Genomic DNA, 16,809 nt, shown 5'->3' on the forward strand with positions numbered 1-16,809 from the left:
CCATTTTTTTTTTCCATTCACCCATATTTATTCTATTTTTCCCCCTGAGTCATACAACAAAATTAACTTGTACACTATACAGTATATCTTTATCCAAATTACAGAAACAGATATCAATAATAAAATTAATTTGATATTCTGTACAGTATATCTATGGAATTATTATATATTAATATTTTATATTTTGTAAATACCCTGTACTGGGTATTTTTAATTCCTTTGCAGATATGAAACTAAATTATTTTTGTCAAACATTGGGGAGAGCGGTCACTCGGAACTGAGAAAAACTGCACATTCCATGGTCTAAACATTAAATACTAGACAAAGTCCATTCAGATTTAAGAAATAAATAAGCATACCTGGTCAAGGTTCTTTGCATACACTATGGTGACAGAGAAGTGGAAGGTTTTTTCATCCGGATCACCGATGGGACCAATCTGAAAGAAGCCACCATTTTCATTCAGCCGAGGAATTATTTGTGTCATCTCCGTACTGGGTTTAGATCTACCAATCGTTCCACTCGAGGTGCTCGGAATTGCCATAACAAAGTCATTCTCATTTGCTGCTTGTGAAGTCGACTTATGGCCATTTTCTTTAATGGAGCTGTTGGGTGAACTCAGAACACCAGATTGTTGATTTGTTCTCCTGATTGGAATACCACCAGCCGGGAAATAAGTACCACCACTTTGGTTAACACTTGGTTGAATATGGCTATCTTTACTCGGGCTGGTCATAGAGTGCCGAGAAATACCTCTTGGACTGGTGTATGCGGGATGTTCTGCATTTTGACTATGCGCCGCCGACTGGTTCTTGCAACTTCTTAAGTTGCGTGTTTTAGCATTAAACCTATTCTCAGAGTCATCACGGTCCTCATCATCAACAGAGTATTCCCGCACCTCCTGTTTGACTTCCCCTACGGCCCGTAAATTATTGACACTTGAACGAGAAGTGAGTCGAGTTGCCATCCTGGTCAAATCTTTGTCCATAGTCATGATTTCTCCCTTTGTGGAGGGATGTTTCTCTTTTGTCTGAAGATCCGTATTCTTTTTACTATCACATAACATGCCACTTCTTGAGTCAAGTGAACGATTCAAAACTTCTTGAACTGAATTCACAGAATTTTGCCTTTGAACACCACTCGACTTGGATACCGAGCGACGAGACGGAAAGTTCAATTCTCTGATGTTCTCACTATCAATATGCAGCTCATTCTCCTGGCACACGTTCATAGGTTCAGCTTCCTGAAAAAAATTAATTAGAATAATTATAAGAAAAAAAAAAGAGAATGATAATGAACAAGCCATATACTGTATATTAAAAGGAAAGTAATATCATCATGGACTGCAAGGCAGTGGCTTATCTAGGGTATGGCAAGTATGGCACATGCCCTGGGCGCAACTTGAAGGCGGCGCCAATGAGTACTTTCTATTAAGTTAAATTCTGATGAGCTATCTTCGTATAATGAAAAAAAATTCTTCAGATGTATGATCTGTCTTTGATTATATTATATGAACTAGCTGTACCCAGCCACACGTTTCTGTGAGCTGAGCCACAGCAACCTTCCCCTATCTCCCAGTCCTCCCCACCATCCCCCACTCCAGCGTCTCCTCGTCCTCCTAACTAATCCCACTCCCCCATCCCCTTATTCTCCCTACCATACCCCCCCCCCTTTCCCCTGTCCCCTCGTCCTCCCCACAATCCCCCACTCCCCTGTCCCCTTGTCCTGATCACCAACAAATGGCGAGAGACTTGAGGCAGAACCGAACCAGCCCCGCCACGGACCGATCGAGCACAGGAAGAGGTGGAGCCGCATGAAACCCTCGGGTGCGAACACCGAGTAAGCAGAGCCGGAAATCCAAGCCGGCAAGGAACCAGATGGAACGTCTGCTGTACAGAAAACTTCCCAATGCTAGCGAGCTCGCCAGGAGATCGAAAACACTGTGGTTCCGAGGCGAGAATAGTGAGAAGTGACACCACGAGATCATGAAGATGCCAACTGGCTGGGCAAGCCAGGAAACTGGAACCCAAACCCAGCAAGCCGGGAAAGAACCAACCCAAGCGAGCAGACATGCCCCGCCCGGGAGGAACCCCATGTGACCCCTGAAGGACCAACAAGTCTGACAACAGATGACAACTAGAAGCTGCCATCAGAAAAAACGCCGAATTGCAGACGCCGCAAACAGCAATAACATAATCAAGATGAAAAACGAAGAGCCAGGGCCCAGACCGAGGCCAACGAGGAAGCGAGCACTGCAAACAGAAACACGAAGCAGGGTTACCGCAACCCACAGGAGCAGCAAATGCAGCCCCAACAGGGCAGAACGAAGCACGCAATACCAAGGAAGGTATGAGAACAAACTATGACGTGAACCGCACGAAAACAAAAACGCACCGCCCGAAAAGGAACAAAGAAAAAGGCTGGAGCCAGGGCCTGAAACCTCGCACCTCCCGGCCCAATGAAAAGAAACTGGAAGGGCAGGAGAGGAAGAATGGAAGCTACAATCACCTGCATGCAGGGCAACCCAGAAGCTAGACGTGCCAAACAAGAAGATGAAAACTCAGAACCAGAACCGAACACAGGGGCGGTGCACAAGCAGGGAACAGAGAATGGACAAAGTCCAACTTAGCATTAGTAGAGCCAAGAAGCACATACTAAAACACACAACAATGTGAAGGAGAGAATGAGATAAAATGGAAAATGCAAGAAAAAGACCAGAAAAACAGCCCAAGCACCAGCAGCTAGGGACAAGAGTGTAGAAGGAAGATGAGGAACGAAGAAGACAGCCAGCAAGCGGGACCGAAAAGAGTCATGACCTACTACACACACAGAAGCCAATGTATATGGAAGGGCTCAGCCAGGCACTGCACGACGATCAAGGAATGAGTGTCAAGTATAAGACCACGAAAGACGGGGCAGTGCCCCACCGTGTAACAAATAACACAGACGAACAAGGAAGGCCACAGGAAAAAACAGGCAATGGCCAAACAAAAAGCCACAACCAATCCCCCAACACTCGTCCAAAAACCACGAACCAGCACCTGGCCGAAAGAGACCCGACCGCATAAACACACCTGCAGAGCGTAGGCACTAACGTGTCCCGACACATAGTAGCCGAGAATATTCCAAGAGCACCGTTAGCAGAATTAGGCCAGAGCCGCACATGCTGGGAGAAGAGAAGGGTAGAGGAGAATGCGGCGCCTCACACCCGTATGCAGAGAAAAACTAGGCGTCTTCCTCTTATCGGTAATCCAGAACACCCCCAGTATCGATGGGGCCTGGACAGGAGAGGTAAGAGGAGCGAGAGGCGAAGCATCCGAGGAAAAAAGGACGTGGAACACCACACTTCTGTACACCGTCCATAACCAACTCCCACGGCACATGAGCAGGACGCATGAGGTCCGAACCGCACAACCTGCCCGGCGGGGAGAGCGCCAACAAGGAGTATTTAAGGAATAGTAACAGTGCCGAGACAGAGCACGGAGAGAAGAAATAATTACAAATGAACGGGACAGTACCGAAAATCAAGAAGAAGCACGGAAGAGGACCAACGAGTCCTAGAAAGGATTGGAGGTAAGCCTCACCGGAAGATGACAGATGTTCCAATAATACGGGAAGAATCGAAGACCTTCCAGAACCTTCGAGATCCAACAGAAACAAGCACAAAATCACGATGGCTCAAAGGCACAGTTGCACTCGAGACCAAAGGCCATGCAGAACCCTGATATGAGGGGAACATGACCCCAACATAACAGAGAAGTCCTGTCCCAGAGAAGTAGGGTGAGAAAACGGAGAAGAGTACCCACCCATAAGACAGGACCAACAGACCCAAAGGGACAAGGATCTGAACCCAGGGAAGGACCGACGCCCAACAACTCGTACGCAGAGGGGGAATGGAAAAAAAAACTCTCCCCCTAACCACAAGCCCTGCTCAGAGGGTAGAAAAACCCCGGCAGAGTCCAACGGGGCTCTCCCTACAATCCCAAGGAAACAAGCAAACATCACACTTTACTGCCACGCCGGTCGTCCGCGCAGCCCTACCCTCCCCGAGAGGAGAAGGAGGGGGGGGGCCTCAGACCTCACCACGCCGGCTGCCTAGCATCAGTTCGGAAACTAGGCTACAACCAATACAAAAAACCGCCAACCGGTGGGAGGGAGGGTTGCCAGGGAGTCTCCGGGGCTCACCCAGAAAATGGCATTTCATTACATTCAATGCAGGTTTTCTGTGGTGAGCCCCTACGGCTCCCTGGAGCTACATACCCAAAGAGAAGGAAATAGGGACTTACCCAGGAGGCGGCGGCCACAAACTCCTCAACGCAAAGTCGAGACAACTGGCTACAACCTGCGACCCAAAGCAACACAAGAAGGCCGAGGAGCAGGCACGTTCACGAAATAACGGGTGGCCAGGACCCTGTTCAACTTCCAAAATCCCCGAGCCCAAATACGAGCCCAAGACATGTTACCAAACACGGCAGCCAAAAACTACAAACTTCCGAACGTCATGGGCACAAGGATAGACCGTAGGCTGGCAAGACTTAATAACCCTGTGGACAACCTGGGAGACCCGAGTCCTGGAACAGGTAACAAGGGAAACCGGATCAACCCAAAGCGCATCCGCAGCTACTCCAGCTGAGGCCTGCAGGTAACGGCGAAGAGCCGCAACCGGACACAACACATGATGCACCCCCGGCCGAACCAACTAAGCATCAATAACCCACAGACCCCTCCGGAAAGCAGCCATCTCATTCTTCGCCAAAAAAGATGGAGAAGGCTGCAAACGTACAAACCTACCCCCAGGACCATAAGTGCAGAAACCCCTGCGCCGGAGGAGAGCATGAAGCTCCCCTACCCGACCCCTAGAGGCCAATGCCAACAAAAACAAGGACTTGGAAAAACAATCTTGAACCAAAGGGGCCATCACAAACCGAGGAGAGGAAAGATAAGAGAGCACCCTGTCCAAGGACCATGACAGCTCAGGCGGAGCATAAGCAGGCCAGAGGTAAAACATAGCACGAGAAAACTTACAAAAAGGGGCGGATGTGACGTCCGCCCCGAATGCTAGCTGGAGCTGCTCGGCCAGCGCCGCACGATACAAGGTGACAGTATTAGGCATCAAATGACGGTCCTGCGAAAGCCAGGAAAGAAAGGACAAGACAACTTGATCCGAAAGAGAAGACAACCTACGCAGAGCAAGAAAGTGGCGAAAAGAACGCCAAGAAACTTCCTACTGTTGCCGAGACGAAGCTCTCAGGTGGGACACCATCAACGAAGCCACCTGATCACCATAGAAATGGTGAGATATACTCGCATAAAAAAGACCAGACGCGAAGAGCTGAGCAGAAGTTCGAACCAGCTTCGTACCAGACCGGTCCGACCTGCTGAAAAAGATGGAGCCGTGGGAAATGCCCCGGGTTCGGACACCGAGCAAATAGCGCCGGAAACCAGGGCTGGGGCGGCCACCAAGGGACCACAATGACTACTCTCCCTGGAAAGGTCTCCAACCGTGCCAGAACCCGAAGCAACAGCTGGACCGGGGGGAAGAGGTACAGGTAATCCCACCTCGACCAGTCCTGCCGAAAGGCATCCACAGCGAACGCCTCGCAGTCGGGGAAGGGCGTCACATAACCTGGGAGACGCTGAGACCACACCAACGCGAAGAGGTCCACGTCTGGGAGTCCGCACGTCTGGCAGATCCAACGAAACGAGTCGTCGTTGATTGTCCATTCCGTGGACAGGGAATGAAGTGAGACAGGCCGTCCGCCAGGACGTTCGACACTCGCCGGATATGAACCGCACGGAGAGCCAAACCCCGAGAATCCAGCAGACGAACCACTCGAAGGGACCAACCCCAAAAAGGCATGGACCAAAGAGAACCCCCGCAGTTCAGGCAATGAACCACCGGAGAACAGTCCGAATGGAGCTGGATGGTCGATCCCCGAGTGACCCGAACCCTCCGAAGAGCGAACCAAATTGCCACGAATTCCTGAACCGTGCTGTGAGACCGACAGAAGGACGGACCCCACCGTCCCTGGTTGGCCTGGTGAGCACTGGTCACAAAGCCCCAGCCAAGAGACAACGCGTCTGTGAACACATCGAGCGAAGGCTCGGGAAGACGCCAAGACACCGAACCCCGAAAACCCCAAAAAGGAAGCCGGTGACGCAGCAACCGACACAAGGCCCCCGGAGGACGAACCCAACAATTGCGAGAGAGGCAGAAGGGGCGTCCCCGAAGGAACCAAAACAGACGCTGAAGCCAAACCCGACCAGGCGGGTAGACTAGCACGGTGAAGTTCAGACTCCCGCACAACTGCTCGAGCAACCGCCGAGTGACCCGGGACCCCCATCAAAAACAGCCAACAGCGGGACCGCAGCCGCAGCAACGTCTCTGGAGGGAGAGACAAGGAAGTGGTCCGAGAATCCCAAACATGACCCAGCCAGGTCCGAACCTGGGACGGAACCATATGGGACTTCCTCCAGTTCACCAGGAACCTGAACCTGGCGAGCTGGGAAAGAATCATATCCCTGGTGAGCAGACAAGCTGACCGACTGGGAGCCCTCACCAGCCAGTAGTTGAGGTAGGCCAAAACCTGAATCCCTAGAAGATGCAGACAGGTCACCACAACCCGGGTCAGACGCGTGAAAATGCGAGGTGCCAGATTCAAGCCAAAAGGTAGGCAGCGAAAGCGGTAAGCATGATGCCCCACCATGAAACCTAACCAGTCCCTGAAACCCGGATGAATAGGAACATGCCAGTAAGTGTCCTTGAGGTCCAGGGACACCATCCAGGCACCCGGCTCCAACAGAAGCCGGACCTGAGACAGAGTAGTCATCCGAAAGGAGGGGCAAGGAATCCAGGGGTTCAGACAGGACAAGTCCAGAATGAACATCAGGGCGAACCGCGAAAGGGCCGACGCCCCTTACAAGAACCCAAATGTCGAACAGGGCGAACACCGCGCTGACTAGACGATGCCAGCACCGAAGAGAACGTCGGCTCAGAAACTGGCACCAATGGCCCACCTCGACCAGCGGAACCCGGAACCCAGGCACATTCCCTCCGAGACTGCCAAGAACGACCACCCCAGAGAACTAACAAGTCCGACATAGGACGACAACAAGACGAAGCCGCTTGCAGAAACTGTGAGACCGCAGCCTCTGCAAACATCAACGGACAAAAGCCCGACGTCACGCGAGGCGAGAAGCAAAAAACAGAGACACTGCTTCCTTCAGGATGGGCGCAAAGAGCTTCAACAGTGCAGTTGACGCCCTAGCTGCCGAAGTCAGCGCCCCAGACGAAGGCCCTTCACTCAACGCTTCCACATCCTCCTCAAGCGAAGCAAAAGACAGCTCGAGATGGGAAAAGAAATGTAAGACTGAAGCCAAATGCCCACGGGCGCGCAAATCCTCCACAACCAACGAAGACGAAAGACGAAAGACCTGCATGTTAAGCTGGAAAAGGCCAAAATCCAGAGAAAGCACGGGAGCAAACAAGCACGCATTAAGGTGCTCAAACTCGCCCCCCAGATAAACCTGCATAAATGTAGAAGTTTCCCGCCAATCAAGCGTGCGGATCCGACAGAACCCATGCCATGCCCTCAATGAAAAGAAAAGGCAGTCTGCCAGCCAGGAAGACGCCTGAACCTCCAAACGCACCCAAAAGAGGGTAGAAGAACCGAACTCAAACGAGGACGGATCCATCACAGAGGCATAACCCAGGTCTCGCAAGAGGTATGCAGCAAGAGCCTCCCGAGCCTCCTTCGCGGAGATACGGGAAGTAGAAAAGACCGAGCCGAGGTACCCAAAGGAGCCCGGAACCGAACCCAGGGAAGAGGCGAACTCAAATCATACTCATACTTGGAAGGGGGTAAGAAAATCCCTCACCCTGCAACAATAAACCTCGCGAGGAAGGCAAAAGCACCCAAGCGAGGTCAAAGGAGGCCCAAGGCCCAAGGTCAACTCTTCCCCAGCCCCAAGATCCCCCACGTCGGGACCCGGGGCAGAGCCGTCCTCCAAACCCTCTACCCCTGAAGAAAAGGCAGAGTCTAGGGCAAAGGCAGACAAGAAGGGGGTCTGCTGGTGGGACCCAGAAGCCTCGGCAGGAGGAACTGGCTCAAATGCCGCAGTGCCCGACCCGAATCGGGCAGCCCCCGAAGTCACCCGAGCCTCATTACCAACTAAACCTTGTGTCGAATCCAAAACCTTCAGACGTTTTGGAGCCAGACACGGGGGTGGGTGCCGGATGAACCACAGGGGAAGGACCAAGGGGCGCGGAAGGAGCCAAAACCGAAGCGACTAACGCTCCCAGGTCCTAGTCCCTAAAACCAAAACGGGAGCAGCCTCGGGGCATCCGGGTGGGAAATTAACCTAGCGCATTGCAGTAACCTAAACCTAACATGCAATGCTGATGCTGCCTGTACTCTAACAGGAATATCCTCAGTAAATCTGGAGCACAAGCAGAGAACACGGCTCGCAAGACTCACGGTCAAAGGTGTCGTTGACCCAACAGGCAGCATGACGGAGGCAAAACAGATGACTGTCACCCTGAGACAAGGGCACACAGCAACCTTCAAACCCGCACAAGGCAGGCTGGAATTTGGGAGACGCAACCATGGGTCCACCGAGCCCCGACAGGGGGTTTCCAGGGCCTGTGAGGTAACAACTACGGGAAGCCCGGGCAAGGTGTTGCTAACCGGTTAAACACCCAAACTAACAAGGGGAAGGGGTACTGTTAGTTTAATGGTGCACCTGTTAGTTTTGGTGGACCTCTGCTAGGTCCCCCGTGCTTGTACACCTCACAGGGGTTTTCAGTGTTATCATCTGATAACACTGAAAATCCCTGTGAGGTGTACAAGCATGGGGGCCTAGCAGAGGTCCACCAAAACAGTATCAGGGGAACTATAGTTCCACTAGGCAGAAACCCCTCCCCCCAGGCAAGCAAAAACAAAAAAGAAAACCCCGCAAAAGTACACCGTCCCCAGAGGTAACAGGAACGGGTTGCTGCTTAGGTGGCAGGTCGCGCAACACCTTGATGCCCTAACCACCACAACACCACTCCCTACCCAACCCAAGCCCAAACAAGGACCCTAAGCCCCAGCTGGCCCCAAGGGCGAGGCAAATGCCGAGCAGTAAGAACCCCCTATGGGAGCGGTTCCGGAACGCCCCAGAGAAGATAACCCCGACGCGCAGGGGCGCCTAGGGAAGGAAGCCCCTAAGCGCATGCAGCCCTGGTACTGATGAGGTACTCCTGGCCACTACACAAAGACAGCAGAGAACGCCACACGAGACAAAACACCGCCCGGGAATTTGAGGCCAGAGACGCGTCTATCCCGGTTGACACTAGCTTACGAACTGAAGGCAGCCGGTGCGGTGAGGTCCAGGGGCCCCCCTCCCCATCACGGGGAGGGGAGGGCTGCGCGGACGACCGGCGCGGCAGTAAATTGTGATAATTGCTTGTTTCCTTGGGATTGTATGGAGTTTCTACCTCTGTTCGTTTTTTTTGTTTTAGTTTCTTACCATGTGGGGGTTTGTATTGTTATGCCTACCTTTCTGGTGCCTAACCCCGGTCGATGGCAGATAAGGAAAAACCCCAACCACAAGGGGTTTTCCAGGGCCATTGCTCCCTGAAACCTCTCTGAAGGGGCCAGGTTCTGGCACTGGTCCCTGGTAGGTCTGAACTCCTTAGTTAATGTCCGGTCTAATATAACATACATTAGCCTGATAAGCTTCAGGGAGCCGTAGGGGCTCCCCACAGAAATAAACAGTATTAGTTGAAACACAGAGAAAACCGGAAATACAAACTGGCTACAGTTATTCAAAAAAATATTGTTCCTGTCGAGGACAATATAACTACAGCACAGAGCTAGATATGACTCGGTCACAGGAAGTTGTGAATAGTGTTGCACCATATACCCAATGAAGAAAAGGCAGACCCCATAAATTAATCCTCTTTATCTGCAAGCACAGATCATAATAAACAAAACACATCGCTAAAACACACACATACACAACAAACCTAAGCAAATGAAAAAAAGGACATGAGCAACAAATGATATAAAACTCAATATTGACAAATACCAGGTAATGGAGTGCAAAATATGCGAAACTAGGTTACATTCAACCAAGTTTGAATGTAACCTTTTCAAATATTTCCAAATATGTGAAAAGTTGCAAAAGAACTTGAACAAGGAAAAACATTTAAGTATGGTTCTAGATAGCAAAGTATCCCCAGACAACCACATCAAGAGCAAGTGCAACTTGTTCTGTGTCCGAACTCGGACGTCCTCCCGCGGCTCCGCCTCTATCAGATCAGGCCAGTGTAGAGTAGAGTTTGGAGAAGGATGGAGAGAGGTTTGGAGAAGGGGGGGTTTGGAGAAGGGGTGGGGGGGGGGGGGGTTTGGAGAAGAGGTGGAGGGGTTTTGGAGAAGGGGGGTTTTGGAGAAGGGAGGGGGGTTGGAGAAGGGAGGGGGGTTGGAGAAGGGGTGGGGGGGGTTTTGGAGAAGAGGTGGAGGGGTTTTGGAGAAGGGGGGGTTTAGAGAAGGGGGGGTTTGGAGAAGGGGGGGGTTTGGAGAAGGGGGGGTTTGGAGAAGGGGGGGTTTGGAGAAGGGGGGGGTTTGGAGAAGGGGGGGGTTTGGAGAAGGGGGGGTTTGGAGAAGGGGGGGGTTTGGAGAAGGGGGGGGGTTGGAGAAGGGGGGGTTTGGAGAAGGGGGGGTTTGGAGAAGGGGGGGGGTTGGAGAAGGGGGGGGTTTGGAGAAGGGGGGGGTTTGGAGAAGGGGGGGTTTGGAGAAGGGGGGGGGTTGGAGAAGGGGGGGGTTTGGAGAAGGGGGGGGTTTGGAGAAGGGGGGTTTGGAGAAGGGGGGGCTTGGAGAAGGGGGGGGTTTGGAGAAGGGGGGGGGTTGGAGAAGGGGGGGTTGGAGAAGGGGGGGGTTTGGAGAAGGGGGGGGGTTTGGAGAAGGGGGGGGGGTTTGGAGAAGGGGGGGGGGTTGGAGAAGGGGGGGGGGTTTGGAGAAGGGGGGGGGGGGGTTTGGAGAAGGGGGGGGGGTTTGGAGAAGGGGGGGGTTTGGAGAAGGGGGGTGGGTTTGGAGAAGGGGGGGGGTTTGGAGAAGGGGGGGGTTTGGAGAAGGGGGGGGTTGGAGAAGGGGGGGGGTTTGGAGAAGAGGGGGTTTGTAGAAGGGGTGTTTGGAGAAGGGGGGTTTGAAGAAGGGGAGGGTTTGGAGAAGGGGGGTTTGGAGAAGGGGGGTTTGAAGAAGGGGAGGGTTTGGAGAAGGGGGGTTTGAAGAAGGGGAGGGTTTGGAGAAGGGGGGTTTGAAGAAGGGGAGGGTTTGAAGAAGGGGAGGGTTTGAAGAAGGGGAGGGTTTGAAGAAGGGGAGGGTTTGAAGAAGGGGAGGGTTTGAAGAAGGGGAGGGTTTGGAGAAGGGGAGGGTTTGGAGAAGGGGGGTTTGAAGAAGGGGAGGGTTTGGAGAAGGGGGGTTTGAAGAAGGGGAGGGTTTGGAGAAGGGGGTGATTGGAGAACCTTGCTGGTTCACTTTACTGCTTCACAATAAGGAAAATTTAGCATGCAATGCAGCCGCTACCTGATCCCCGAGTTCAAAAGACAAGGAATGAGGAAAGTGATGTACAAGCGGGGAACAAGGCCCGCAAGACTCCAGGTCGGTAGTGTCCCCGACCCAACAGGCAGCGTGATGATGACAGTAAGGATGATCGTTTCCCTGTGGCAGGGGCAACAAACAACTTTCGACTTCGCAGAAGGCGAGACCAGTTTCGGAAGAAGTAGCCATTGAACAACCGTGCCCACAGGGGTTTTCCAGGGGCCCCATAGGGTGAGTTAGTCCTACGGGAAGCCCAGGCACTGAGGCCAGCTAAGCTCGGTAGAACCCTTTCAGGTAGCAGGCAAACTGACCGCCAGTAGCAGCTATGAAACCTCGGGGGCAACAGAGGACTACCAACACAACCTCGGCTTGCTTAATAAAAAGCTAAGCAGACCTCCTCTGTCGTAGCAAGGTGAGAATGCCAGAGAATGAAAATTAAATGAAAACAAAACCCTTCCCTAAAGACACAGAACAAACAAAAACTGGCAGTCAGATAGAAACATGAGTTGCTGCATTGAAGTAAAGCTTGATTTGCCATCCGCAGTGCGCCCCACCCAGCACATAATACTTCCCTACCCAGGGCAAGACGGCAAGCCTTAGACCCCTGACATACCCAAAGGGCAAAGACAACAAATGAAGAAGTCTTCAAACAGGAAGTGATTCCCGAATGCCCCAGTAACGAGAGGAGTGCTAGTCGCATGAAGGGTTGTCTGTTTGATTTCTTTCTAGGGGAGTTATTTTCATCTTTTGGGGTGTAAATTGCACAGGTTAACCAGACAGTGGTCTGATTTGATTCACCTACCTTTCTGGGTCCTTCCCCAGTTGATGTCAATTATGACATACTTTAAATGTAAAGTGCTCATAGGCCATTGTTCCTGCACCTCTCTGAGGGGACCAGGTTCTGGCTCAAGGTTCCCAGTAGGCATAAAAACTTCTGTGACCGATGGCCCCCAAACTAATACTGTATAGCACATATCAGTTCAAATAGCCGACGGGGCTCTCCACAGAAAAAGTTTTTTGACAGAATTCCACACAAGAGGTTGTTTTGGAAACAGGAGAGAACAGGAAACAATTTTGCTGGAGGAGTGACAGGGAGACTCCTAACATGGATGAAAAAATTTGTGGAAGAAGAGGATGGTAATCAAAAGCAATGTATTAGACAGGAGTAGAGTTACTATTGTAGTAGCAAAGGTTTTTTCTAGCACCAGTAATGTTAACTGTCTATGTGAATGAACTACCAGAAGGAATACAGAATTATATGAACATGTTTCCTGATGATGCTAAGCAACTAGGGATGATAAGAGAGACTGACAATTGCCTTGCCCTTCAACATAACCTGGACAAAATATGTGTATGGAGCAACACTTGTCAGATGGAATTTAATGTGAATAAATGCCACATTATGGAATGTGGGATAGGCAAAAATTGGCCACACATATCATGCACATTATGTGAATATAGGCCTTAAAGACTGACAGAAAAAAAGAAAGATCTTAGTTGTGGATAGTAAAGTATCAGCGTAGGATCATAAAGAACACTGCGTGAGGTGCCTCTTCATGACCTTTGCAGGACCCAAACTGGAATATGCACCAGTTGTATGGTGCCTGTATCTGAAGAAGCACATCAACAAACTGTAGAAGGTGCAAACACATGCAACTACATGGCTTCCCAAACTGTAAAATGGGAGCTACGAGGAGAGGTTAGAGGAGTTAAATATACCGAAGATAGAAGAAAGATATGAGCAATATGTACAGATAGAAACAAGAATCAACAAAACTGACAGAATAATTTTTGGAAACAAAGCTACCAAAAAACAACAAGAATTAGAAGGTTCACTTTTACAAATTGAGTGGTAGACAGTTAGAACAAGTTAATTTATAAGGTGATGGAAGCCAAAACCATCAATAATTCCAAAGCAACATATAAAGAATACTGGGACGATGGGACATCATGAGCATAGCTCTCATCCTGCAACACTTAGGTAATTATATACACACACACACCCCTTTTCTCATCTAATGCCACATTAAATACTCATGTGCAGTCACTACCACCACTGAACTAGTCAAATACACACTACTATCACTGAACTAGTACCTTGGTTGCTTCTGAGAATACATTGAGGCAGAGCAGTAACCTCGGAGGCATCCTCTGAGGCACTGACGGTCCTCCGAGTAATCGGTGCCATTTTTTATCAATCTGCAAAGAGAAAATAAAATGCTATTAAAATAAAGCCTTATATCTTTCTTTCTAATCAGTATATAAATCTATATATATATATAAAAGAGAATGTTTGTCTATCCATGTTTGGAAGCTAGACACTTAGGACTAGCCACATTGAACTTTGTAGGATTAATGGGGAGTCTATTACATGTGTGACCGTGATGTCAGGGGCTGGTGATGCTCTAATGCCCCCTTGAACAGGGTCACAGCCTCAATACCCCTCCTTCACTATGTCTACACATATGAAAGGTAGGGGTGGAGAAGGGGGGGCAGAGAATGAGGGGGGGGGGGCAGAGAAAGGGGGGGCGGAGAAAAGGGGGGGCAGAGAAGGGGGGGGCGGAGAAGGGGGGGGCGGAGAAGGGGGGGGGCGGAGAAGGGAGGGGGGGGCGGAGAAGGGTGGGGGGGGGCGGAGAAGGGTGGGGGGGGGGCAGAGAAGGGTGGGGGGGGCGGAGAAGGGGGGGGCGGAGAAGGAGGGGGGCGGAGAAAGGGGGGGGGGGGGCGGAGAAGGGGGGGGCGGAGAAAGGGGGGGGGCGGAGAAGGGGGGGGCGGAGAAGGGGGGCGGAGAAGGGGGGGCGGAGAAGGGGGGGGGGCGGAGAAGGGGGGGGCGGAGAAGGGGGGGGGGGCGGAGAAGGGGGGGGGCGAAGAAGGGGGGGGCGAAGAAGGGGGGCGGAGAAGGGGGGGGCAGAGAAGGGGGGGGGCAGAGAAGGGGGGGCGGAGAAAGGGGGGGGGCAGAGAAGGGGGGGCGGAGAAGGGGGGCGGAGAAGGGGGGGCGGAGAAGGGGGGGGGGGCGGAGAAGGGGGGGGGGGCGGAGAAGGGGGGGGGCAGAGAAGGGGGGGCGGAGAAGGGGGGGCGGAGAAGGGGGGGCGGAGAAGGGGGGGGCGGAGAAGGGGGGGGCGGAGAAGGGGGGGGCGGAGAAGGGGGGGGGGGCGGAGAAGGGGGGGGGCGGAGAAGGGGGGGCGGAGAAGGGGGGGGCGGAGAAGGGGGGGCGGAGAAGGGGGGGGCGGAGAAGGGGGGGCGGAGAAGGGGGGGGCGGAGAAGGGGGGGGCGGAGAAGGGGGGGGCGGAGAAGGGGGGGCGGAGAAGGGGGGGGGCGGAGAAGGGGGGGGGCGGAGAAGGGGGGGGGGGGGAGAAGGGGGGGGGCGGAGAAGGGGGGGGGGCGGAGAAGGGGGGGCGGAGAAGGGGGGACGAAGGGGGGGGGGTGGTCATTCTGCATAATATTACCTGGAGCTTACCTGGAGAGGGTCTCGGTTGTTGTTCTACTTCCGAGCCCAGCCTAAGGCCAGGCTCAACTTGTGGTAACTTGGTCCAGCAGACTGTTGCTTGCAGCTGCCTGTAGGCTCACCTATTCACTACAGCCCGGTTTGTCCGGTACTTCTTGCAAGAGTTTACTAATTTGTTCTTTAATAAGAAATCAACCTTTGTTCCGGCAATATTTTTAATGCTTGCTGGGAGAGTATTGAACAGCTGTGGACCTCAGATGTTCAGACAGTGTTCTCTGATTGTGCCTACAGTATCCTTTACTCCTCAATGGTTCTATTCTACATTTCTGTTTGTATCTTTTGCTCCAGTACATTGTTATTCTACTGTGCAAATTTGGGACTTGGCCTTCCAGTATCTTCCATGTACAGTGGCACCTCGACTTACGATTGCCCCGACTTACGATAATTTCGAGTTACGATGTAAATTTGATTGAAAAATGCGACTCGACTTACGATAGTGTCGTCGACTAACGATATTTGTTGGTACACGTTTGGGTCGACCGAGCACGTGGTTCCTGGTCACGCAGGCCGACCTGCCTCAGTTTACTAGAGCTGCCCGCTTAGTGACGATCACGCCTATAAGAAATTCTGTTTTTGTGATTTTTTTGCTTTTTGAACATAAAACTAATTATTATATATCATGCCATGGGTCCTAAGAATGTCAGTGGTAAGGTTCAACATATGAAGACACATAAGAATGACCATAGAGGAAAAACAAGAGTCATATGTAAACATGAAAATGGTACTAGTATTGTTGAACTATCTAGGCAGTAAAATAAATCTTCAGAGGAGGCGGCAGAGGCACTAGAGGATGTCCCTTACTCATTAATTAAGAAAATGTGTGCAGTATGGGAAGGACTGCAAAGTTTTGCTGAAAAGAACCACCCAGATGAAGCTGTAACAGCCCGTTGCATTGATCTTTTTAATGACAATGTGATGCCTCACTACAGACAAGTGTTGGAAAGAAAGGAAAAACAATCTTCAATGGAATGATTTCTAGTGAGAAAATCAAGCAGTGAGCCAGAAGCAGGTCCTAGTGGTATGCAGGCAAAACGTGCCAGAGTGTGTACCCCAGAGAAGACATCACTGCCTGATGTTATAATGGAAGGAGACTCCTTCCAAACAGTAACACCTCTCCTCCCCCCCCCCTCAACATCTTCCATACACCATCAAGAGTCCTCTATAAAGGCAAGATAAACTGTATTTAAACGGTAGATAAACTCCACTGCATTGTATTTAGAGACAAAAATTGTATTCAGTATAATAAAATGTATTTGTAAGTTAATATTTTGGAATGTGGGGAACGGATTAATTCAATTCCCTTTATTTCTTACGGGAAAAATCGCTTTGACTTACGATATTTCGACTTATGATCCGTCTCTGGGAACTGATTACCATCATAAATCAAGGACCACTGTACTGTATATATTATTTGATACCTCTCTCATCTCCTTTCCAAAGAGTACATTTTGAGAGCTTTGAGACGATCCCAGCAGTTTAAGTAATTTATCATGTATGTGTGCCGTATATGTTCTCTGTGTTCCCTCTACTTCAGAACTACTTCCCTCGACGAAGAAGAGAAACGGTCGCCACAGGCGCCCGAAACCCCCACACGGCTGAGAAGGAACTGGAACGTTTATTAGATACCTGGAGGCTAGGACGCTGTTCGACCTCCAAAACCCCCACACCCGAATGACTATCAGAGACATGTTGCTAAAAAACGCAGCGAGAGCAGCATACATCCGAAT

The 16,809-nt window shown here is 51.4% G+C and overlaps 1 protein-coding gene across 1 annotated transcript in view; it reads right to left on the reverse strand.

Moving 5' to 3' along the window:
- The window catches only part of LOC123755795 (centrosomal protein of 120 kDa), a 46,468-nt gene that overhangs the window by 22,316 nt on the left and 7,343 nt on the right, over positions 1-16,809 (reverse strand). Inside the window, exons 4-5 of the mRNA XM_045738607.2 lie at positions 13,678-13,779; positions 360-1,241 (exon numbers count right to left, since the gene is read on the reverse strand). Coding sequence (XP_045594563.2) covers positions 360-1,241; positions 13,678-13,779 — 984 coding nt within the window. The remainder of the gene's footprint in view (positions 1-359; positions 1,242-13,677; positions 13,780-16,809) is intronic.

This window comes from Procambarus clarkii, chromosome 43, assembly GCF_040958095.1.
Source record: "Procambarus clarkii isolate CNS0578487 chromosome 43, FALCON_Pclarkii_2.0, whole genome shotgun sequence".
Taxonomy (NCBI): Eukaryota; Metazoa; Arthropoda; class Malacostraca; order Decapoda; family Cambaridae; genus Procambarus; species Procambarus clarkii.